General features: G+C 36.8%; 1 protein-coding gene across 1 annotated transcript; it reads left to right on the top strand.

Annotated features, from left to right (window-relative positions):
* The first annotated feature begins 1,497 nt into the window (after positions 1-1,497).
* On the top strand, positions 1,498-26,945 carry LOC149410569 (uncharacterized). Its single transcript, XM_089648289.1, has 12 exons — positions 1,498-1,594; positions 2,963-3,077; positions 5,165-5,292; positions 5,379-5,472; positions 7,531-7,537; positions 8,200-8,421; positions 11,156-11,264; positions 13,144-13,214; positions 15,005-15,226; positions 17,961-18,069; positions 25,867-26,051; positions 26,748-26,945. Exons 1-12 carry the CDS (start codon positions 1,498-1,500, stop codon positions 26,943-26,945), a joined length of 1,557 nt encoding a protein of 518 aa, XP_089504415.1.
* The last annotated feature ends 59 nt before the right edge of the window (positions 26,946-27,004 follow it).

Raw genomic sequence — 27,004 nt, 5'->3', positions numbered from 1 at the left:
TTAAAATGGCTTCGGATATGTTTAATGACAAGATCTGAACAAGCATGGTTTCAAAAAACTTCTAAAACTTCCTCATTCTTTTCACTTCCTTCAGCCTTGCAATATTTCTCAAATGTGAATACCATTGTCTCGCTGGTTGTGAGCAGTTGGAATGCATGTTCAATATCACATAAAAAACTATTTAGCCGTGCTCAAGGTACTTACATGATAGAAAATTTTGGTATTTCTATAAGTATCCACAAAGTCGTCCATCCTAATCACTTTACTAGCTTGCTGGAGGTGGCAGGTTCAAATCCCGGTGTGCACAAGTAAATTTTATTTGATGCATTTGTGTTATTTCACAAATTACTAATTTAAAATAACATGTATTATATTTGTGGCACGTTACAGAGTGGAAGATACTCTCAGTATCTCCCTGTTAAGTAAGACCACTATTCAGTATTGAAACGTTGCTTGAAATGTCTTTGGTCGTGTTTGGTGGCCAGATCTGAACAACCAGGTACTTCCCCACCTTCCTCTTTCCCATCTCCTTCCCCTCCCCACTACCTTCAGCCTGGCTCTAGACAGTTGGGACTTCACATAAAAAAGCCATAGCATTTTACTTTGAGGTTGAGAAACACTGTCTTAAGATAAAGATTACTATAAATGTAGTAACTTTCATGAAAATGATCATTCATCATGTATATCTCTACCGATAGTATTGCCATTTTAACAAACATTCTGATAAACACTTACTTCAAGAACTTTTACTGCTCAGTAGTGATAACTGACACAAAACTCTCTTTAACGAACACCGATGTGCCTTTAATTTTCTTTGAAACCAAAGAACATGATGACTTTCCTTTTCTCTTTGAAGTCATGGACAAGGGCTGTCACGGTTACGTTTTAAGAATAAAAAATTTGAATCGATTCTTTACGCAATTTGGAAATGTGACGCTTTATATTAATCACAGATATGGAAGGAAGCGTTTCATTATTTTGCCTACTGATGAAGTTGATTTCTCGTTGAATAACTTCAATTATGACTGGGTGAAGCATATTCCAGATGTTATACTTTTAAAAACAATTGTTATTGACAATCAACAATCTGTCAAATTACAAAGTGAACCCGATAATAATCAACAATTTGTAACGATTATTGTTGATAATAATAAACAGTCGAAAAGTTTAACTAAACCAGTTGACAGTCAACAATCTGTCGGATCACAAAGTGAACACGATAACAATCAACAATCTGAAACCATTATTACTGATAATAATCAACAGTCTAAAAGTTTAACTAAACCTTTTGACATTCAACAATCTGTCAGATTAAAAAGTGAATCCGATAACAATCAGCAATCTGAAGCAATTGACAGGAAAAAATCCAATCTTTTAAATAAAACAGTTGATATTGAAGAATCTATTCCAAAGAACAATCGAAGATATGGTATATTTTTAAAAGAGAAACTGATAAACATAGAAATTCACAGTTTTAATTATATAGGAACAGAGAATATGAAAGATATGGTGCTGCATGATATATGGTTTGGAGAAAATCAAACGTTTCAACAGAAAGCTGATCTCTTTCCTGATAAAATGCGAGATTTACAAGGTAACTTTTTTTTACAGTAGCTCTACACATCCTATGTCATCTTTATAGGTGCTGTGTGGAGGGTTTATTCAAGGAGAAAAAGTTCAGGGAAGGAAAAAGGTATGAGGGGTTGGAATCTGGGGGGCAGTGGGTCCACGAGTGACGTACGGATGAATCCGTCGCTCCCACTGCGGTGCAAGGCGATGGGTTGAGAGAGTTCTGCTAGAGAGGTCTAAAGGTCTCTCTCAAACAGGCTCCCAATCCAGCCTGCCACATAGTAAGTGGGCAGATGCATCCGCCGCCAAAACTTCCGTTCAAGTTCTTTCAACATTTCAGTTTCGTGAAACAACTGGACACTATAATATTATATACTATAATAACAGAACTTGAATAGAACCTTCACAAAACTTGAAAATCAACTTCGAAATTTCATGAATTGTTTAAATTCTGCAAAACAACCCGTCCTAAGTATAGCAGAACTTGAAGAGCTTAAGAGGAATGACTTAAATTTGAATTTCTGGCCAAAATGACCAACCAAACTGATTTTTTTTTTTTATCTACAGGTATAACAAATATGTAGTAAAAATTTATTTTTTTGTTAATTTATAAAATATAGAATTTTCATTATTTTAGAGGAAACTTTGACAATTATTATGAGTTAACAACAAAAATTTAAAAAATAATATTTGTCCTACCTACTATGTAAATAACTGTCCCAAACAACAATGACAGATGTGCAAATTTGTAGTTTTGGAGTAGATTTGTTTAATGTTTTCGTTTCTGCATTTTTACTGTTTTTGAGATCAAGAAACTCAGTGTTTGATATTTTGCACTAACCCTTATTTATTTAATTAGTGAAAAATATTATCAAAAACAGTAAATTTGGAGAAACGAAACTTCAAACAGCTTTACTGCAAAACCACAATTTTGCACACCCAACATTGTGCTTCGGGACTGTCGAATATAAAATATAAAAAACAAGGTTGAAAAAATTTATAAATTTAAATTACAAATGACTAGTTTAACATTGCAACATAAATTTATCATATATCAATAAAAAATTCAACATAAAAGATTTCATTAGAATTTTTTTTTCTCCATATTTCATAATTATCACAGAAAGAAAAAATAATTTTTTTTTAATAATCACTATTAAATCACAAAAAAATTACGGAAGATGCTTTTTATTGTTGAAAAATCGAAATCATTATATTTATATATTAAATAGCTCATATTCGTACTGGATATTTTATATGCTTTTTTTTCAAAAATAAATTATTCATTTAGGTTGGGTATTTTTGCCTGCAATCCAAATTTAAGTTTTGTATGAAAACGGCCTAGCAGATATTTCTCTTAACAAATTGATGTAAATTAATATTTATTTTTTAGGACGTACTCTAAGATTGTCCATGTTCAACTACAAGCCTTCCAGCCTGTGGTGGGAGGATACAGATGGCGTGCACCTTGATGGCACAGAGGCTAGGATCGCCATCCAATACTGCAAGTGAGTTAGAAGTAGGAAGCACCTACTCGGAATATCGGAACTCTTTCATCGATGGCCGAGCAAACATCATCCTACAGACTCTTCAAACATACCAAACATAGCTTTCTCTACTAAGTCTTCAATCAATCTTTCTCTGGAGTCAAGGTAACCTTAAATTTGTCACTCCTGATGAGAGATCGAGGTATCAGGTCTTTTCTTTATAAGTTGTACAATTTCTCAAATTTTGGCAATTCGATGAAGAACCAGAGTATTTTGAGGATGTGCCTTTGAAACAACAGTTTACTGGCTTCAACTTTTAGTTAATCCGAACACCGCTCAAAAAATCAGGGGGGTAAGTCTGTATCTTTTGCATTACCTAACGCCGATTTAATCGGCGTTAAATGAGTCACAAACTTACATAACAGACTCAACCCCTAGAATTTTATATGTATATCCACTCAAGCGATTTTTGGCATATCTTGCCAAGTTTGCAAAAACGTTTTGAGCGATCGCTTGCCATAATGTGCCAAATTTATAGAACCTAAACATATGGGATAAGCGGTGAAATCTTGGTGGATTCATTGGCTTTAAACCGCACTAAGCAGTTTCATATGTTTCCTTATTAATATTTTGAGGAATACATATTTTAACACCAATCGCTCAAGTGGTTATATGTTTACAAGCAAATCATTTTTTGCCGCATCACAGCAAATATAGACTCACCCACCAGGTCAGAAATCCACCTTACGTGGCTTGATTTTGATATTTTTAATTAATCATTATGTTTTATCAAACTCCAGAATGACGAATTATTGACCTATATATTCTGCGATTTAAAAAAAAACTGAAGTGCCATTCAAGCACACACATATATGATAGTCACACAGGTCTTGACTGTCACATACATGTACGTCAGCCGCAGTTTAAAGATTAATACAAAATTGCAATAACATGATTTGTATTACCATTGATTGTAAGCTGCTCTAGGGCCCAAAGACTACGATAGGATGGACATATTGAAATAATGCCAGATAGCAGGACATTACAACTCATAGCTAAGCGGGTACCCCAGAGGAAGCGACCCAGAGGCAGATTGAGGAAGAGATAGATGGATTGTGAGGATAAGGATTGGAGTAGGTCGAGAAGGACGACAGGCGAATGGCGAGGGACCGTAGCCAATGAATAGCGTTTTTGCATGCAATGCACTACTACTGGGAATTATCCCATTTTAAGACGATGTCAGACACAAATATTCCATGGGCAGAAGAAGAGGCAATGCGGTATTTATTCTTCCTTGCCGGTGCTGTCAACTGATTTGACATGTCTATAATTATTTCAATATCTCTATAGATTATTAGGTGTTCCACTGAAATACGTTTATGTATTGGATAAAATATAATATGTATTTATCGAAAACAACAGAAAAAAATGTTTTGTCAAAAAATGTAATGTACAGTCAAACTTGTTTGAGAAGTTCCCACTTAAGAAGTTTTGTTTTTCTATCCCTTGAAATCCCATACAAAAAAATGCAAAAAGCAAGATTTTTCCGATATTTTAAGATTGGCGGTGAAACCATCACAAAAGAAAATTAGCGGTGAAATATACTTGAAAATGTCCCTTTTAGCCGAAGTCGTAAAATTTAAATGATTGACATATTTTAAGTATTGAATGTAAACTATTCAACTTAAAAATGACAACATTCTAAATGTGTACCCTTTGTACTGGAGTACACGGTAATGGTGCAAAGAGGAATTTTCTAGTACCGTAGGGGAAGGTTTAATTAAATAGGACTAGCTGACGTGTACTCGGTGTTGCTCGACTGTTCTCTACTTTCTTTAAATATAATATGCACGTGTTGTATCTATAAACCTTCCGGAAGAAATTCTCTAAATGATAGTGAAAACCGTATCAAAATCCGTTGCATAGTTTATAAGAACTAAGTGCACAAACAGACAGACGTGGAAAGCGACTTTATTTTACACTATTTAAGGATATAAACCTTCCGGAAGAAATTCTCTAAATAATAGTGAACACCCTATCAAAATCCAGACAATCCAAACGCAGATAGCAACTTCATTTTAGTGTAATAGAGATGTTATGGTTTGCAGGTGGGTGAATTGCAGCATAGAGCTGGTGCACTACGAGGAGGAATTGGAGTGGGGGGAGATGTTTGAGAACAGGACGGGGGTGGGGCTACTGGGGAACGTTTACCACGATCGGGTGGACGTGGGATTCTGTAAGGAATCTACAATTCATTATTACTAACACTTCTTTTAACATTTGCTTATAATATATTTGGAATTTGTTACGGCGTAATTTCAGCGTCTTCGTGCATGTGGTTCCACGAGTATACCTTCCTAGACCTGTCTGCTCCCTATATCCGGACCGGCATCACCGTTATAGCTCCACGACCCAAGTAAGCTATTACATATCAAACATTTTAGTTTTTTGTTGTTGCGATTCTTCATTATAAAACCCGCTATACTAAATTATTGAAGAGTCACCTAGCTATCCATGTAAAATTGTACTGTAATTTGAATAAATATTCTTTTGTACAATAATAAAAAAAACTGCCAGAGTAGTTAGCAGGTTAATTTTACAATAATTATATGACTATTATAACAAAAATTTTTATATAGAAAATGAAGGTGAAACTTTATTATGCAATCATTGCAATAAAGCCAAAAAAGTTCAATTACAAATTTAATTTGAAATCAAAGTAAATTTGCAGCAGGGAAAGAGATTTTTTTAATGTCGTAATAATGGTAGCCTATTCTAACCTAACTTATTACTATAATGCTAATTATCGCTTTCTTGTATAACATGTTTTATGATGCCTAATCAACATAGGTGATCTTTTAGTTATATTAATGTAAGCAATTTGGTATGTAATTATAAAATACTTTCTTTCTCATTTAAAGAGTTTTACTATAAAGTTAAGGTTAATTATACAGAAAAATGAGACGCGGTTAAAACACATTTTATTTAAAAATTAGATAAAAATGACAAACAACACATTTCAATAACCGATAATGGAAAATAATGCATTTTGACATCTATTTCGTTAAAAAAAGATAATTTGATGTCTTTTCTTAACAAACCTCAAAAATTTCACATCAACAACGATGACCGCCAAATGAACAATCCATTTTAATTTTAACGAAAAAAATATTAAATTTCATCATTTTCCATTTCCTAGGACTGAAATACTTCTCATTATTATCTAACTAATATATATATATTATTATTTTTTATGTTGCTTTTAACCGTGTTCCATTTTTATATATATATTTACCAAAGTTAAGTACCTAACACATAAGTAATAAGTAATCAAATATATATTTTTATACTTGCAGATTGATCAACGATTTTCTCTTTCCATTTCTCCCCTTCAAAATGAACATTTGGATATTACATAACATTGTGCTGTTGCTTGCAACCATACTATTGTACATTTACTGCGTCATGGAATCAACCAATCAAACTCAAGCTAAGCTACTTGACAGAGATGATGACAACTTCGAGGAGAAACCAGCAGATGGCAGTGCTTTAGGGGCCATAAACAATAAGTTTACGAATGAAGTGAAAGAAGCGAATGAAACTACAATTTACCGAGTTAAAGGGAAAAAGAGATTTGAAAGTAATGTAAACACTTTTAAGGGAGGTTCCTTTATATACAACATGATGGGATCTCACCTGAGCATTTTGGATATACTGTTTTTGCAAGTAAGTTATCTTTTTTATAAAAAAGCTCTTGTTAAATCTTAATTATTGTCAACTAACTGACGTGTACCTGACGTTGTTCGGGGACTGGGAATGGTTTGGTGGGGATGGTTTGGGGTAACGTTTTGAGGTTATGAGGCATTTTTGAGATATACAGTTCCGTAGTACATTATTTTGATGTATCTCATAAGGTTTAGCCAGCGTTAGCAATGTAAGCGCCCGAAAATATATCTTTTTAAGACTTTATACGAAATATCAACTTTTCTTTACTTTCTATAAATATAATACGAATGTATTTTATATAAAACCTTTTCAGAAGAAATTCTCTAAATGATATTGAAAACCCTATCAAAATCCGTTGCGCAGTTTAGAAGAACTAAGTTCACAAACAGACAGACGTGGATAGTGACTTTGTTTCATATTATTTAGAGATTAGAGAAGCAAAGAAACTGTTTCTTTTGTCAGCAAAAACTCTCAAACAGTGATTTCAGAAGTCAAATTTGCACAGTTTTTTTTTCTATATGGAATTTTTAACTATTTTTAGATAGCAAAATCTATCCCGTCACGACCTTTGAAATATTCGAAAAATAACTAGGGTATAACTCTATTATCGTGGAGAGTTTCTGCAAACATTTCACTGGTTTTCTCTAGAGAATGCATGTGAAGTTAAACTCCCACTCATAAGAGCAAAATCCAAAAAGTTACTGTGGGCTAGTCACACTTATGAATCATAGTTCAATTTTCAATTTAGGAGGCAGGTAATGGTACCGCTGCCCCCCGGAATCATTTATTGGATAACCAACACCTCTCCCATAAGTCACCCCATGTGGTGAGCTACGTTTGGTGACTTTGCAGGGGTGATCGGGTTCATGTGGGTGAGGATTATCTAGGTATTGGCGGCGGAAGCTTCTGTCACTTACTGCATGGCGGGCCGGATTTGGAGAGACTTGTTTGAGGGAGATCTTTTTACTTCTCCAAAAGGACTCTCTCGACTACTCTCCACCACTCTCGGCCAATCTCGACCACTCTCAACCCATCGCTTTGGACTGCAGTGGGAGGGATGAATTGGAATGTCTGTCACTCCCGGACACACTGACCTTTTCCTTCCCAGATCTTCCTCTCCTTCCTTTCCTTAAATCAACACAGCATATCCAAAAATGACAAAAACAAATATATCCTCCTGTGTGGAGCTAATGTAAAAATAAATTAAAATATGGAACCCATACAGGAGAATTGTAATAGAATAATTATTGAGAAAATTATGTCATTATAGCCTTCTTGTAACTATATTCTGTGCAGTTAAACACATCTACTATGACTGCTTGTCAGACACAAGGTACTAAAAAGAAGTGATATTTGAGAATGCTTCTCAAATTCCCTTTCCCTATCCAAAGATATAACAATAAAGCTAACTTTCCAGGGAGGCGGTTTTGGTGGCGGTCGTCGCGGACTTGCGCTGCGCAGTGCCATGCTGTTCTACGCGCTATTTGTGTGCAATGCCTACACGTGCGGGCTAACCTCCACCATGACACGCCCGCGCTACTCCACGCCCATCGACTCGGTTCGCGATCTGGCCGCACATGGCATGCAATGGGGTGCCACACACGACGCTTGGATCTTCTCAATCAGGGCTGCCACTCAGGTAGATCACAAAATTTAAGTGAATCAAATACTTGAGTCGGATTATGTCAAGAGTCAGAATAACAGTAAGCATGAGATGATGCATGAATTTGAATGAAGTAAGGACGATGTGCTGAGAAATGTATGATCATTCCCCCCTCTAATGTGGTTTTCCCTGGTGGATAGTTTTCCCTCCCTAAACACTAGTTATTCTCAATTAGGGAGGTATTAATTAACTACTTGGAACATAAACTATACACTTAACCTTGCAGATCATTTGAAATAACATACTGTTGTACACCGTCATTGGACGGTTGCTATCTATTTATATTCTTTGTTATTACTTTACAATTTTCTTAAGATTAACCCTCTGTCTGCTGTAGAGTCACGTGGGGTAACCGTACGCGGAGTGTAAGTGTTCGCAGTGATGTTTCCGACAAGATTGTGCCTGTTAAGCGCCCGCGCGTTCCTTAATTCATTAGCGTTCTGGATCGCGCCGAAACAGGACATGTATACAGTGGATGCTGATTTGTCAATAAAAAATGGTAGGTAAATTACTTTTTTTCATGCGTTTCTTAAAATTTTCACCTCCGTTACCGATGTGTGCTATTGTGTAACCAGCTGTGTCAGAGCGACGTGGTCTACGATAATTTTTAGTGAAATATTGTTAGTTAGACGGGTGCAAAGTGATAATTCTAATAAAGATAACCACTAATCTTATTTTTAAAGTTTATTGAATTTTGGTGTGATGGGGTAAGTGTGCTGGGGTTAGCGTTCACAGTTGGACGAGTGCGAACACTTACCCCGATAGATGAAATTGATTTTATAGCATAATATTTGAACTCTCGTTATTTTTTTACAGTGAAATATGCAGCGTGCGTACGTGAGTAACCTGCATTCATTTTCCCACGTAAACGACTGAAGGGAGAACTAATGGACGATGGACCGGCGGGTTATATTGGAATGGTTTCCGATTCCGGATTTATAAATGCTAATTTGTATCTAAACTTGTTACAGCATTTTAAACACAATGTGGGGGCAAGTCCCAACAACCCTGTCCTTTTGATTATTGATAACCATTCATCTCATATCAGTTTTGAAGCAACCACATTTTATAGGGACCACGGAATAGTAGTCCTGACATTACCTCCTCATAGTAGCCATAAAATGCAGCCACTAGACAGAGCATTTTTCAGTCCTCTTAAAGGTCAATACGCAGTGGAATGCAAAAGATGGATGGTTCAGCATCCTGGGAGAGCAATCAACCAATACCAAGTTATCTCGATTTCGATAAAGCCTTCAAGAAAGTTGCAATTGTTCAGATATTCTGAACAATCAGATCTCTTGCTATGCCGAAATACATGCGGCACCAAGCAGCCCATAAACGTCTGTCAGACCTAATAAAAATATTATTCATCAGCTTCTTACTACTCCGATTGAAGATGTAATTGAAGTTCAGGCCAGCTCCCCACCACGAGATGCAACATCAGTCCTTCACGTCCCAATATTTGTTATAAGTCCTCTGCCAAAAGCAACAAATACACAAAAACGACGAAAAAATGCTTGCAAGTCTGAAATAATTACCTCAAGTCTCTATAAAAAGAAACTTCAGCAGAAGCAGAGAGATGCAGATGCAAAAATGGTCCGAAAACCAATAATTAAAACCATGGAAATCGGACAACCACCTCTTTTCAAGAAAGTCACACCACAAAGAATCACCACAAAGCGTAAGGCGGGAGATTCCAGCGTGCATAACTGTTTAAAGAGAGCACAAAAACAGGCTTCTATGGACTATTTTTGCCTACAATGTGCAAGGAGAAATATCGAGATCCACCAACAGAAGATTGGATAGTAATGTATTGTGTGTAAAGCATGGTGGCATGAGAACTGCACAGACTGCGATAAGGGGAAATTTAAGTGTGATAATTGCAATGGGGGGTAACTCTTCGCGGTGCGAACACTTACCCTACGGTATGCGTATACTTACCCCGCACACGGGGTAAATGTACGTAATCGACATGCATGTAAATTTTTTTATATAACTGTTTGATTTATGAACCATATGAGGTTTTTATGGTTGTTTGAGATGCCTTAATAATCGATCATATTAATAAAAAAAATTGAGTAAAATACCTAAAGCTTTTTAATACAAAAATCAGTTATAATGTTCTTACTTACTTCTATCAATATGTACTTTTTGTTATCTTCTGTTAATATAAAAAAAAAAAAAAAACTGTTAGTTATTGTGTTTATTATCTATTTTGCACGAACTCCTGATAGCTCCGCTTTTGACAATACATCTCTCTCTTTCTAAAAAATGATGCAAAAGAGAGAAAGGTTACAACTGAGCTCTCAGTTTCGAACTATGAAATCTGTGAAGACGTCCATAGCTGTGCTAATGCCTTGTGAGCGTGTTTTGTGAACCAAATATTTGCCTGGTTTTGGCTTGTATTTCGGTACAAAACTGTATTATCGAGATTCAAACGGAATGGAAATCTACGATTTCAGGCGAGTGTAAGTGAGACGGAACGCTGGATGGTTGGGCTAAATGGAAGATTTCCATTTAAATTTGTATGGATGGCACTTTTAGTGTTATATTCTTTATTCTATGGATCCAACTTTCGTTGGCTGTACCTTTCTTTGTTTTGTTTGAGCACCAACACACTTCTCAGGGTAGGTGAACTGATTTGAAACCTTCTAGAACCTTTCCCACCCTAAACCCTCCTGTGAAAAACAATAAATCCTTTTCTTTACAGAAAGACCTTATCACAGTGCGTAACAACTTTGTGAACATGCCTCCAAAGGAACTCATGAAGCAGTGGAAGCGAGACGACTTTGCATATGCCGTGGAAAGATTGCAACATGGTGAGTTTAAGTATGAATAACCATAAAATAATCATTAAATTACATGCATTTGTATTCGAGATCTCCTGTCGCTTATGCCTAAAGCTGCTGTGTTTGTTTCCGCAGCATACAGTCACCTAAGGTTACGTCTTCCTACACTCCTTTGCCTTGCAAGTTTATTTAAGATATGTCTCTTTGGTGGTAATATCTAAAAAATAAAAAAATAAATTTAACAAATAATTTCTCTGGAAATAAGCTATTCTGGGGAAACTACATATGGTAGATTACATACTGCTTTCATAAATATAAACACATTATCTGGTAAGACAGTACAATTTACAAAAACACCATTTTGCAAAAAGCAATCAAGTTTTAAGAAATGTTCCCTCGAAGGGGTTCACGTGTGCATTTGTTAAAAATTGTCTGCACACATCTCAAAGGTAGGAATGTGTCACCAGATTTTTGTGGACAAGTGGACCCCGCAATATTTCGCTATTGCCAATGTCTTTTTTTTCGGACGTCTCCGACTTCTTCTATTATTCATTACTTTACACCACAATGTTACTGTTAAAAAACTAAATTACATCAATTTTAAGTAGACTCCATATCTCATTCAGGTACAGATATGTTGCGTTACCGACTTCTTATACCATTCAAACCACTCTCTAAACACTCTCGGCACTAATAAGAACAAACATTGAAATTTCTGGCGATAACGATCAACTACTTTTCGAGTTTTGCGAGCGCAAACATACGCAGGCTTAATTTTTATATATTATAAAAATATCGTACATATTTATATTATAAAAATGTAATTTATTGTTTCATGGTACATTCACATTGTTGGCACCTAGCATCGTGCTACCTACCTTTATATCCTTTCTAAAATTATTGTGGCCTATCTACCCAACTCCTCTCCTCTCCTATGCCGACTTTAGTTGATTAAAAATATTCGTCCTGTCAACATCGTTTGATTACGGAGCCCCCTTTATCGACCGTGTCGAAATCAAAGCCATCGTGAGCTCGCGCATGGTGAAATTTGTGAATTGTTGTGAACCAGCGCAAAGAAGAATTGAAAACCGTGGAAGACTAGAAAAGGGTAAGTCGGCATTCCGAACCTTTTCCAATCCTATTGTTCCGCGTTGCGACGGTGCTATATCCGTCCCCAACATTGGTCATTAGAGCCTGATAATTTATATTAATTGAAAAAATTGTGGTTAATTTAATTATTTCAAGGTTAAATTGTTCATAAAAGTTGATCTATGTGTAAAATTCGCGTCAGCCGTGCTGTTAGCGAAAATTGCCTGTAGGTAATAGAAAATACTTAACTGGTGACAAATTTGTTAATATTTAAAATAAATTGTTGTATTCACTCAAATTCATTTTTGTGCAGATTAATTTCTCAATACAATGGCTGAGAAAAAAGTACTTTTGTTGCAATCCCGACGTGAGCGAATAGTATCTCGTATTCGTATTACGCAAGAGCTCATAGCGAGCACTTATGATGATAGTAAGAAAAAAGATACGTTTCTTGCTAGATGTGAAAAGTTAAAAGATTGGTTACAAGAATTTGAATCAGTTCAAAACGAGATTGAGGAACAATTACTGTCATTAGACAAGATTACAGAAATGTCAGAACTAGGAAACATTGCGAATAATGTTGATTCAATGTATTTCGAGATCATGCAAATGAAAAGCGTTATCACTAGTAATAATGAAAATTCAATTCCTAAAACGGCAAGTAATTCGGTGATTCGTGCACCAGTGATAAAGCTGCCCACTTTTGATAGTAACATTAAAAGTTGGTGCTCATTTCATTCATTATTTAAAAGTCTTATACATGACAGCAATGCATATACTAATGTAGAAAAATACCATTATCTTTTATCGGTAATTACAGGGCCGGCACTGGCACTTATACAATCATTGCCTCTTATCGAAGAGAATTATGACATTGCCTGGAATATTCTGGTAAATCAATACCAAAATTCTAGAATTCTTTTCACGTATTATGTTGATGAAATTCTTAATTTCAAAATATTACAAAACGAGTCTGCGTCAGGTATAGCGCGGTTACTCAGTACGTTTCAAGAGAATTGCGCCGCTATAAAGGCGATGAAGATAGAAAATATCTTTGATAAATTTGTTGGTCATATTATGATACGATCGATGGATCTGACAACTAAACGTCAATTTGAATCCAAATTGCCCGGTGAAGAGATTCCAGAATTGGATTCAATTTTCGAGTTTCTGAGAAATCAAACGCGTATTTTAGAAATGTTATCTCCACATACTACAAAAGAGAAAAAAGGTTCGTTTAAAACGTTGTTATCTGCCAATAAGAATGATAATAACCTTCATTGTCCATTATGTAAAGGTGCACATTTTCTTTACAAATGTCATTCTTTTACATCTTTATCATTCTTTTAAGTCCCCATCAAAGGAGGGACAAAATTAAAACTTTAAACCGTTGTTTCAATTGTTTAAAACAGCACCATGTAAAAGATTGTGTATCAAAATTTACATGCCAGGTTTGTAATAAAAAACACCATTCAATGTTGCACATTGCCGCCGAACCATCGGGCGAAAATGAATTTAATAATTCAAGTGCAACCCTGGCCGCAACAGCGATTCCGAGCGTTTCTACCGTTTTGTTAGGAACTGTACAACTTGAGGTCCGAAATCAATATAATGATTATATACCTAGTTTAGAAGAACTAAGTTCACAAACAGACAGACGTGGATAGTGACTTTGTTTCATATTATTTAGAGATTAGAGAAGCAAAGAAACTGTTTCTTTTGTCAGCAAAAACTCTCAAACAGTGATTTCAGAAGTCAAATTTGCACAGTTTTTTTTTCTATATGGAATTTTTAACTATTTTTAGATAGCAAAATCTATCCCGTCACGACCTTTGAAATATTCGAAAAATAACTAGGGTATAACTCTATTATCGTGGAGAGTTTCTGCAAACATTTCACTGGTTTTCTCTAGAGAATGCATGTGAAGTTAAACTCCCACTCATAAGAGCAAAATCCAAAAAGTTACTGTGGGCTAGTCACACTTATGAATCATAGTTCAATTTTCAATTTAGGAGGCAGGTAATGGTACCGCTGCCCCCCGGAATCATTTATTGGATAACCAACACCTCTCCCATAAGTCACCCCATGTGGTGAGCTACGTTTGGTGACTTTGCAGGGGTGATCGGGTTCATGTGGGTGAGGATTATCTAGGTATTGGCGGCGGAAGCTTCTGTCACTTACTGCATGGCGGGCCGGATTTGGAGAGACTTGTTTGAGGGAGATCTTTTTACTTCTCCAAAAGGACTCTCTCGACTACTCTCCACCACTCTCGGCCAATCTCGACCACTCTCAACCCATCGCTTTGGACTGCAGTGGGAGGGATGAATTGGAATGTCTGTCACTCCCGGACACACTGACCTTTTCCTTCCCAGATCTTCCTCTCCTTCCTTTCCTTAAATCAACACAGCATATCCAAAAATGACAAAAACAAATATATCCTCCTGTGTGGAGCTAATGTAAAAATAAATTAAAATATGGAACCCATACAGGAGAATTGTAATAGAATAATTATTGAGAAAATTATGTCATTATAGCCTTCTTGTAACTATATTCTGTGCAGTTAAACACATCTACTATGACTGCTTGTCAGACACAAGGTACTAAAAAGAAGTGATATTTGAGAATGCTTCTCAAATTCCCTTTCCCTATCCAAAGATATAACAATAAAGCTAACTTTCCAGGGAGGCGGTTTTGGTGGCGGTCGTCGCGGACTTGCGCTGCGCAGTGCCATGCTGTTCTACGCGCTATTTGTGTGCAATGCCTACACGTGCGGGCTAACCTCCACCATGACACGCCCGCGCTACTCCACGCCCATCGACTCGGTTCGCGATCTGGCCGCACATGGCATGCAATGGGGTGCCACACACGACGCTTGGATCTTCTCAATCAGGGCTGCCACTCAGGTAGATCACAAAATTTAAGTGAATCAAATACTTGAGTCGGATTATGTCAAGAGTCAGAATAACAGTAAGCATGAGATGATGCATGAATTTGAATGAAGTAAGGACGATGTGCTGAGAAATGTATGATCATTCCCCCCTCTAATGTGGTTTTCCCTGGTGGATAGTTTTCCCTCCCTAAACACTAGTTATTCTCAATTAGGGAGGTATTAATTAACTACTTGGAACATAAACTATACACTTAACCTTGCAGATCATTTGAAATAACATACTGTTGTACACCGTCATTGGACGGTTGCTATCTATTTATATTCTTTGTTATTACTTTACAATTTTCTTAAGATTAACCCTCTGTCTGCTGTAGAGTCACGTGGGGTAACCGTACGCGGAGTGTAAGTGTTCGCAGTGATGTTTCCGACAAGATTGTGCCTGTTAAGCGCCCGCGCGTTCCTTAATTCATTAGCGTTCTGGATCGCGCCGAAACAGGACATGTATACAGTGGATGCTGATTTGTCAATAAAAAATGGTAGGTAAATTACTTTTTTTCATGCGTTTCTTAAAATTTTCACCTCCGTTACCGATGTGTGCTATTGTGTAACCAGCTGTGTCAGAGCGACGTGGTCTACGATAATTTTTAGTGAAATATTGTTAGTTAGACGGGTGCAAAGTGATAATTCTAATAAAGATAACCACTAATCTTATTTTTAAAGTTTATTGAATTTTGGTGTGATGGGGTAAGTGTGCTGGGGTTAGCGTTCACAGTTGGACGAGTGCGAACACTTACCCCGATAGATGAAATTGATTTTATAGCATAATATTTGAACTCTCGTTATTTTTTTACAGTGAAATATGCAGCGTGCGTACGTGAGTAACCTGCATTCATTTTCCCACGTAAACGACTGAAGGGAGAACTAATGGACGATGGACCGGCGGGTTATATTGGAATGGTTTCCGATTCCGGATTTATAAATGCTAATTTGTATCTAAACTTGTTACAGCATTTTAAACACAATGTGGGGGCAAGTCCCAACAACCCTGTCCTTTTGATTATTGATAACCATTCATCTCATATCAGTTTTGAAGCAACCACATTTTATAGGGACCACGGAATAGTAGTCCTGACATTACCTCCTCATAGTAGCCATAAAATGCAGCCACTAGACAGAGCATTTTTCAGTCCTCTTAAAGGTCAATACGCAGTGGAATGCAAAAGATGGATGGTTCAGCATCCTGGGAGAGCAATCAACCAATACCAAGTTATCTCGATTTCGATAAAGCCTTCAAGAAAGTTGCAATTGTTCAGATATTCTGAACAATCAGATCTCTTGCTATGCCGAAATACATGCGGCACCAAGCAGCCCATAAACGTCTGTCAGACCTAATAAAAATATTATTCATCAGCTTCTTACTACTCCGATTGAAGATGTAATTGAAGTTCAGGCCAGCTCCCCACCACGAGATGCAACATCAGTCCTTCACGTCCCAATATTTGTTATAAGTCCTCTGCCAAAAGCAACAAATACACAAAAACGACGAAAAAATGCTTGCAAGTCTGAAATAATTACCTCAAGTCTCTATAAAAAGAAACTTCAGCAGAAGCAGAGAGATGCAGATGCAAAAATGGTCCGAAAACCAATAATTAAAACCATGGAAATCGGACAACCACCTCTTTTCAAGAAAGTCACACCACAAAGAATCACCACAAAGCGTAAGGCGGGAGATTCCAGCGTGCATAACTGTTTAAAGAGAGCACAAAAACAGGCTTCTATGGACTATTTTTGCCTACAATGTGCAAGGAGAAATATCGAGATCCACCAACAGAAGATTGGATAGTAATGTATTGTGTGTAAAGCATGGTGGCATGAGAACTGCACAGACTGCGATAAGGGGAAATTTAAGTGTGATAATTGCAATGGGGGGTAACTCTTCGCGGTGCGAACACTTACCCTACGGTATGCGTATACTTACCCCGCACACGGGGTAAATGTACGTAATCGACATGCATGTAAATTTTTTTATATAACTGTTTGATTTATGAACCATATGAGGTTTTTATGGTTGTTTGAGATGCCTTAATAATCGATCATATTAATAAAAAAAATTGAGTAAAATACCTAAAGCTTTTTAATACAAAAATCAGTTATAATGTTCTTACTTACTTCTATCAATATGTACTTTTTGTTATCTTCTGTTAATATAAAAAAAAAAAAAAAACTGTTAGTTATTGTGTTTATTATCTATTTTGCACGAACTCCTGATAGCTCCGCTTTTGACAATACATCTCTCTCTTTCTAAAAAATGATGCAAAAGAGAGAAAGGTTACAACTGAGCTCTCAGTTTCGAACTATGAAATCTGTGAAGACGTCCATAGCTGTGCTAATGCCTTGTGAGCGTGTTTTGTGAACCAAATATTTGCCTGGTTTTGGCTTGTATTTCGGTACAAAACTGTATTATCGAGATTCAAACGGAATGGAAATCTACGATTTCAGGCGAGTGTAAGTGAGACGGAACGCTGGATGGTTGGGCTAAATGGAAGATTTCCATTTAAATTTGTATGGATGGCACTTTTAGTGTTATATTCTTTATTCTATGGATCCAACTTTCGTTGGCTGTACCTTTCTTTGTTTTGTTTGAGCACCAACACACTTCTCAGGGTAGGTGAACTGATTTGAAACCTTCTAGAACCTTTCCCACCCTAAACCCTCCTGTGAAAAACAATAAATCCTTTTCTTTACAGAAAGACCTTATCACAGTGCGTAACAACTTTGTGAACATGCCTCCAAAGGAACTCATGAAGCAGTGGAAGCGAGACGACTTTGCATATGCCGTGGAAAGATTGCAACATGGTGAGTTTAAGTATGAATAACCATAAAATAATCATTAAATTACATGCATTTGTATTCGAGATCTCCTGTCGCTTATGCCTAAAGCTGCTGTGTTTGTTTCCGCAGCATACAGTCACCTAAGGTTACGTCTTCCTACACTCCTTTGCCTTGCAAGTTTATTTAAGATATGTCTCTTTGGTGGTAATATCTAAAAAATAAAAAAATAAATTTAACAAATAATTTCTCTGGAAATAAGCTATTCTGGGGAAACTACATATGGTAGATTACATACTGCTTTCATAAATATAAACACATTATCTGGTAAGACAGTACAATTTACAAAAACACCATTTTGCAAAAAGCAATCAAGTTTTAAGAAATGTTCCCTCGAAGGGGTTCACGTGTGCATTTGTTAAAAATTGTCTGCACACATCTCAAAGGTAGGAATGTGTCACCAGATTTTTGTGGACAAGTGGACCCCGCAATATTTCGCTATTGCCAATGTCTTTTTTTTCGGACGTCTCCGACTTCTTCTATTATTCATTACTTTACACCACAATGTTACTGTTAAAAAACTAAATTACATCAATTTTAAGTAGACTCCATATCTCATTCAGGTACAGATATGTTGCGTTACCGACTTCTTATACCATTCAAACCACTCTCTAAACACTCTCGGCACTAATAAGAACAAACATTGAAATTTCTGGCGATAACGATCAACTACTTTTCGAGTTTTGCGAGCGCAAACATACGCAGGCTTAATTTTTATATATTATAAAAATATCGTACATATTTATATTATAAAAATGTAATTTATTGTTTCATGGTACATTCACATTGTTGGCACCTAGCATCGTGCTACCTACCTTTATATCCTTTCTAAAATTATTGTGGCCTATCTACCCAACTCCTCTCCTCTCCTATGCCGACTTTAGTTGATTAAAAATATTCGTCCTGTCAACATCGTTTGATTACGGAGCCCCCTTTATCGACCGTGTCGAAATCAAAGCCATCGTGAGCTCGCGCATGGTGAAATTTGTGAATTGTTGTGAACCAGCGCAAAGAAGAATTGAAAACCGTGGAAGACTAGAAAAGGGTAAGTCGGCATTCCGAACCTTTTCCAATCCTATTGTTCCGCGTTGCGACGGTGCTATATCCGTCCCCAACATTGGTCATTAGAGCCTGATAATTTATATTAATTGAAAAAATTGTGGTTAATTTAATTATTTCAAGGTTAAATTGTTCATAAAAGTTGATCTATGTGTAAAATTCGCGTCAGCCGTGCTGTTAGCGAAAATTGCCTGTAGGTAATAGAAAATACTTAACTGGTGACAAATTTGTTAATATTTAAAATAAATTGTTGTATTCACTCAAATTCATTTTTGTGCAGATTAATTTCTCAATACAATGGCTGAGAAAAAAGTACTTTTGTTGCAATCCCGACGTGAGCGAATAGTATCTCGTATTCGTATTACGCAAGAGCTCATAGCGAGCACTTATGATGATAGTAAGAAAAAAGATACGTTTCTTGCTAGATGTGAAAAGTTAAAAGATTGGTTACAAGAATTTGAATCAGTTCAAAACGAGATTGAGGAACAATTACTGTCATTAGACAAGATTACAGAAATGTCAGAACTAGGAAACATTGCGAATAATGTTGATTCAATGTATTTCGAGATCATGCAAATGAAAAGCGTTATCACTAGTAATAATGAAAATTCAATTCCTAAAACGGCAAGTAATTCGGTGATTCGTGCACCAGTGATAAAGCTGCCCACTTTTGATAGTAACATTAAAAGTTGGTGCTCATTTCATTCATTATTTAAAAGTCTTATACATGACAGCAATGCATATACTAATGTAGAAAAATACCATTATCTTTTATCGGTAATTACAGGGCCGGCACTGGCACTTATACAATCATTGCCTCTTATCGAAGAGAATTATGACATTGCCTGGAATATTCTGGTAAATCAATACCAAAATTCTAGAATTCTTTTCACGTATTATGTTGATGAAATTCTTAATTTCAAAATATTACAAAACGAGTCTGCGTCAGGTATAGCGCGGTTACTCAGTACGTTTCAAGAGAATTGCGCCGCTATAAAGGCGATGAAGATAGAAAATATCTTTGATAAATTTGTTGGTCATATTATGATACGATCGATGGATCTGACAACTAAACGTCAATTTGAATCCAAATTGCCCGGTGAAGAGATTCCAGAATTGGATTCAATTTTCGAGTTTCTGAGAAATCAAACGCGTATTTTAGAAATGTTATCTCCACATACTACAAAAGAGAAAAAAGGTTCGTTTAAAACGTTGTTATCTGCCAATAAGAATGATAATAACCTTCATTGTCCATTATGTAAAGGTGCACATTTTCTTTACAAATGTCATTCTTTTACATCTTTATCATTCTTTTAAGTCCCCATCAAAGGAGGGACAAAATTAAAACTTTAAACCGTTGTTTCAATTGTTTAAAACAGCACCATGTAAAAGATTGTGTATCAAAATTTACATGCCAGGTTTGTAATAAAAAACACCATTCAATGTTGCACATTGCCGCCGAACCATCGGGCGAAAATGAATTTAATAATTCAAGTGCAACCCTGGCCGCAACAGCGATTCCGAGCGTTTCTACCGTTTTGTTAGGAACTGTACAACTTGAGGTCCGAAATCAATATAATGATTATATACCTATCCGCGCCGTCGTAGATTGTGGGAGTCAAGTCTCTCTGATTACGGAAAGATGTGCCCAGCTCTTGGGTTTGTCAATTAAAAAACATCGTATTTCACTGAACGGTTTAGGAAATTCTAGTATAAATTCTTGTCATGGAAAAACAAAATGTTTTATAAAACCTCGAAATAAAAAAGGGCCTATTCTTCAATGTCAAACTGTCGTGATTACAGAAATCACTTCTAATCATCCGTCATATGATTTACCATCGAGTGGAACGTCACAATTTAAAAATTTAAAATTAGCTGATGAATCATATTACAAGTCGGGCAAAATAGACCTTTTGTTAGGAGCTGACGTATACTTGGATATATTTAATAGTGGCCATGAAATAATTCACGGCTCTCCATGTGCTGTAAACAGTGTATTCGGTTACATTATAATGGGGAAGATGGAAAACTCGTCATTTCAAACGCCTTCGTCTTTATTTGTTGAAACAAATTCGTTAAGCAATACTCTTAGAAAATTTTGGGAAATTGAAGAAACACCTTCAATTGTGACGAGTAATCCGGACGACGAATTAGCCGAAACAATGTACGCTTCGAATCACTATCGAGAATGTGATGGTAGATATGTTGTACCATTATTAACAAAATCAGAAATTATGCCTTCTCAAAATTCCTTAAAACTTGCGGAATCGCGATTGAACAAACTAGAAATTCGTTTTAAAGGGGATCCCATGTTAGCAATTAATTACGGAAATTTTATACAAGAATATGAGGGTCTGGGACACATGACACGGGTACCTCGGAATTTAGATGCATTCTATTTACCTCATCATTGTGTTTTGAATCCTGACAGTAAAACTACAAAACTACGTGTGGTTTTTGATGGGTCGGCAAAAACCCAACCAAATAACTTATCTCTAAATGACTTATTATTGAACGGTCCAAAATTGCAAACTGAAATTCCACGTATGATTTTAAATTTTCGTTTTCATAAGTATGTATTTACAGCTGATATTTGTAAGATGTATAGGCAAATATTAATTATTCCATCTCAGCGTAAATTCCAAAATATTTTGTGGAGAGAATCTCAGAATGAACCGGTTATTGATTTCGAGTTACAAACTGTAACGTACGGGTTGTCTAGTTCACCATTCTTGGCCATTCGTACCCTTCGCCAGCTAGCACAAGATGAAGGATCAAAGTATCCTGACGCTGCCAAAGTTCTATGCGATGATTTTTATGTAGATGATTTGGTAACAGGGACAGAAACGATTAGCACAGCCCTCAGACTAAAACAAGATATCATTGGATTGTTAAATCTTGGGAAATTAGAACTTAGTAAATGGCAATCTAATACACCGTCACTTTTGGATCACGTTTCGCAAGAGCACCAGCAAGATGGTCATTCTTTTGATAACGCCGGAACTGATCAAATTGTTAAAATATTAGGCATTCAGTGGAGTCCAACGACTGATAATTTTACCTACAAGGTCGATCTACCTTCAAATAAGATATGCACAAAAAGAACAATTTTATCAACGGTAGCTCGTTTATTCGAGCCACTTGGGATCATCACCCCAGTGACATTTTTCGCAAAATGTCTATTACAGGAACTATGGAAGTTAGGTGTCGATTGGGACGATCGTGATGTTCCACCACATATTCATAATACGTGGAGTAAATTTGTAAGTCAACTTTCATTACTTCGAACATTGAATATTCCTAGATATTACAACACGGTGATGACAAGTCGTCTTTTCCTCGTAGGGTTCTGTGACGCTTCACAATTGGGTTATTCTGCAGTGGTATATTTATTAGAGCGTAATAGCAATACCACTCACATCTTAATGGGAAAATCGAAGGTCGCTCCTTTGAAAACCCTGTCAATTCCACGACTAGAATTATGTGGGGCCGTTCTTCTCACGAAACTTGTAAAGTATATTATGTCATCTGTAAAGTTTGCCGAACAAATAGAAAACGTTTTTCTATTTACAGATTCGACTATTGTACTAGCGTGGCTAAAAACGCCGCCATATTTATTGAAAACATTTGTCGCTAATAGGGTTGTACAAATACTGGAAAATACACCAAATGCTGTTTGGAAGCATGTTGTCTCGGAGGAAAATTGTGCCGATTCTGGCTCAAGGGGGCTTTTCCCAGCAGACATTATATCACACCCTTTGTGGTTTACGGGACCAAAATGGCTTCACCAACCAATAGCACTCTGGCCTTGTTCAGCTGTGTACAATCAATCTGACTGAAATACCAGAACTCAAAACATGCAACCTTAAAACGTTTGTATCATCTCAAATAGTACCTAATTCGATTATTAGTAAATATTCTTCATTTTATAAATTGCAACGCGTCGTCGCTTGGATAATGCGTTTCGTAAATAATTGTCAGAAACGTCCTGGTAGTGGAAATTCAAACTCGACTTATCTAAGTTCTCGCGAATTAAATGATTCGCTTATGAAAATCGTACGCATTGAACAGGAAACGTATTTTTCTGTTGATATACGTAATATGCGAAATGGCAGTCCATGTTCAACGCAAATTCAAAACTTGAAACCGTTTCTTGATAGCCACGGTATTATCAGGGTGGGCGGTCGACTCAAGTATTCAAATTTGTCATATGAAAGTAAATTTCCGATCTTACTTCCGAAAATCTGTCATTTAGCTTATTTAATTATAGATTATTATCATAAACAATATCTTCATGTTGGGCCACGAAGCCTTCAATTCACTATTCAGCGTAAATTTTGGATAGTGGCTGCACGGAACAAAATTCGCTCACAACTGTCGAAATGCATTGTCTGCTATAAAATGAAATCTTCGGTGTTACCTCCCCTAATGGGTGATTTACCTCCCTCTCGAGTGCAACAAAGCCGTGCTTTTTCTCGAGTTGGTGTAGATTTTGGAGGACCTTTCACCTTGAAAGATCACAAACGTAGGGGAGCAAAAACGTCAAAGGGTTATTTATGTCTATTTGTATGTATGGCGACGAAAGCAGTTCATTTAGAGATCGTGTCTGATTTATCTTCTGAAGCATTTATTGCAGCCCTTAGCCGGTTTACAGATCGTCGAGGGTTATGTTCTGAAATCATAAGCGATAACGGAACCAATTTCGTCGGTGCAAATCGGTACCTACTCGGTATAAATAAATTCTTGGCATCACAGCGTGATGTTATATCTAATCATCTAATTCAGAGCGGCATTATTTGGTCTTTTAACCCTCCAGCAAGTCCTCATTTCGGAGGCTTTTTTGAGGCAGGGATAAAATCTGTAAAATACCATTTAAAACGGGTGATAGGTGAGACCGTTCTAACTTATGAAGAATTTGCGACAGTTCTCACTAGAATTGAGGCCATCCTCAACTCCCGCCCTTTGTGTTCAATGAGCTCAGACCCCGAGGATGTGAATGGACTCACCCCGGGCCACTTTTTAATCGGTGGATTCCTACTAGGTTTGCCTGAATATGACTTTCTTGACACCACGTCTAATCGTTTAAGTAGGTGGCAACATCTCCAAAAGATGTCGCAACATTTCTGGAAACGTTGGCATTTAGAATATTTAAATACGCTTCAACAACGATCAAAGTGGTGCAAAATTAATCCAAACATTAAATTAGGTCAATTAGTGTTAATAAAGGACGATCGTCTTCCACCCATGAAGTGGGTATTAGGACGAATTATCCACGTTCATCCCGGTAAGGATGGAATAGTTAGGGTAGCTACTGTTAAAACTCAATCTGGTTCGTTGGTTCGACCAGTGATAAAGCTTTGCCCGTTACCGGAAGAATAAAATTATTATTAGTGATAATTCTTAAGATATACATCTAAAATAGAATACGTTTTCATTTTCCAGTTTTGTTGTATTTTATTTTTATTTTATTTACCATTGGGATCTATATATATTTTTTTTGTTGTTGTTTAGATGTCTATACTCTAATTCTCGTTTTGTTTCTTACTCAGATTCTAGACCAAAGGAGTTATTAGCAATTTTAAATATTTTTCAAAACCAAAATTTTTTGTTGTGGTCCAGGAACCATTCTTCGAAAAGTTATACTTAATTTAGTAAAAGTTTTTTTTATTTTTTATTGTTTTCTGTGAGGCATTACGGATACAACTTGAATGAACAATTTACCTATGTATATATTTAAATTTACCTTTTATTAAATTTTGTATAATAATTATTAATTTGTTCAAATTAGGTGGGCGGAAATGTTGGCACCTAGCATCGTGCTACCTACCTTTATATCCTTTCTAAAATTATTGTGGCCTATCTACCCAACTCCTCTCCTCTCCTATGCCGACTTTAGTTGATTAAAAATATTCGTCCTGTCAACATCGTTTGATTACGGAGCCCCCTTTATCGACCGTGTCGAAATCAAAGCCATCGTGAGCTCGCGCATGGTGAAATTTGTGAATTGTTGTGAACCAGCGCAAAGAAGAATTGAAAACCGTGGAAGAATAGAAAAGGGTAAGTCGGCATTCCGAACCTTTTCCAATCCTATTGTTCCGCGTTGCGACGGTGCTATATCCGTCCCCAACACACATGATTACTTAATTTTATCTATGCATGAATGTGCGTATATGAGCTCTAGCCTATTTGTTTATTTAATATCTTGCACAGATTAATTGATGTGCCACACACACAATGAAAAAATTAGAGGTCATATTAATTTGAGCTAGGTATAAAAAGGTTCCAACACAGTGACAATTCAACACACTTTTAAAAAGTGATATGTATAAAGTTATTAGATACGATGAAAAAAAAAATTTAAACCTAACCTAACCTAACCTAACCTACTTAACCCAGTTAATAAAATTTTTGTTTCCATGACTTTATATAACTTTTTAAAGATGTGATGATTCATCCGGTCACCGTATAAAAAAGTACTGGAAATTTTCTTTTTTTTTTAAACTGTAAAAACTTACTTTAACCATTCACGATAAATGGAATTATTGTGGCCTATCTAATGAGCATATTAAAAAAATATTTCGGCATATTTTAGGCCAAGAAAACAATAAAAAAACAAAACCTTAATAAAAAAATCACGTATTTGACATAGGCACTTTTAGCGTTAGCCCCCAGATATAAATCTCACTTTCTATTGGTATTTTCCAGGAAACTTTGCCATGGCAGACTACATCACCACTGACAACGTGAACCTGCGCCGTCTGATGGGCGGGGACATCTACTGGGACTGGTACATCGCCATGTTCTGCAAGAGCAGCCCCTTCCGCCCGCGCTATGACACCCTGGTCTGGAGGCTGCACCAGACCGGCCTCATGAAGGCCTGGGAGAACCAGGTCTGTGAGACTCATTCCTTCTTCTTCATTCATCATTATCACTATGTAAATCGCAGGGTGAGATTTGGCGACCTCCACAAATGCTCCAGTGATCAATCCCTTAAGCGATCAATAATGAGCAATCCCGGACCCGGTTCGGGCTTTTTTTTGTTTTATAGAGCAGATACGGTTTACGTGTAGTTCCCGTGAGCACTTAGGCCATAGGCTCATTGTGCTATCTCCCATTTTACCTCATTCCTTTAACGGTAATCCGGTCCCTTTAATAAAGTTCATCAGGGTCATTGGATATGTGGCTATGTCTTCTTGTTCTATAATGTGGCTTCCCAGGTATCTGAGCCTTTTTCCCAACAGAGCGGGACATTGGCACCAAAGGTGAATTGGAGTCTCTTCATCCTCTTCACATTTCCTGCATCTATTGGTGTTTTCCACTCACAACAACTGCATGTGCCTCCTGAGATGACAGTGTCCCGTTAGTAGTCCTACCAGTTCCCTCTGTGAGTTTCTGGTCCATATTAAGTAGTTGTCTGATTCGCCTTGGGTCTGGTCCGTTTATGAGTACTTTGGATTGCCTCATTCCGGGTGCCCTTTCCCATTCCTCCCAGTGCCAGGATTCAAGCTTTAGGCGGGCCAGTGTGTGGATGAAATAAAACCATTTGTATTTGTACCGATTTAAAGAATCTTTCATTTGCCGTTCAGGTGGTGTCCAAGTACCTGAATTACGCAGTGCAGCAGGCGGTCATTAGGTCCCGGGCTCTCCCGTCCAACCCTCCCACGGTGCTGGGGCTCCACCATGTGCAGGGGGCCCTGCTGCTGTGGGGCATACTGCTAGCGGGTGCGCTGGCCACATTCCTCGTAGAGCTGGCGGTGCAAGCCTGTGTAACAGAGCCGGTCTAACACACTCCAATACTAACATCCACATTTTGGAAAATTTCGAATTGCTTGCGTTATGATTT

Source organism: Hesperophylax consimilis, chromosome 27, assembly GCF_061612785.1.
Source record: "Hesperophylax consimilis isolate HC1 chromosome 27, BYU_Hcon_1.0, whole genome shotgun sequence".
Taxonomy (NCBI): Eukaryota; Metazoa; Arthropoda; class Insecta; order Trichoptera; family Limnephilidae; genus Hesperophylax; species Hesperophylax consimilis.
This window is presented reverse-complemented; position numbering and strand designations above follow the sequence as displayed.

Bases quoted from the DNA above. Each gene is read 5' to 3' on its own strand.
- LOC149410569 (XM_089648289.1), top strand. From the start codon at position 1,498: ATGAAAGATATGGTGCTGCATGATATATGGTTTGGAGAAAATCAAACG. The intron at 5,293-5,378 runs GTAAGGAATCTA...GCGTAATTTCAG, and splicing joins TCGGGTGGACGTGGGATTCT to CGTCTTCGTGCATGTGGTTC. The intron at 13,215-15,004 runs GTAAATCAATAC...CTAACTTTCCAG, and splicing joins ACATTGCCTGGAATATTCTG to GGAGGCGGTTTTGGTGGCGG.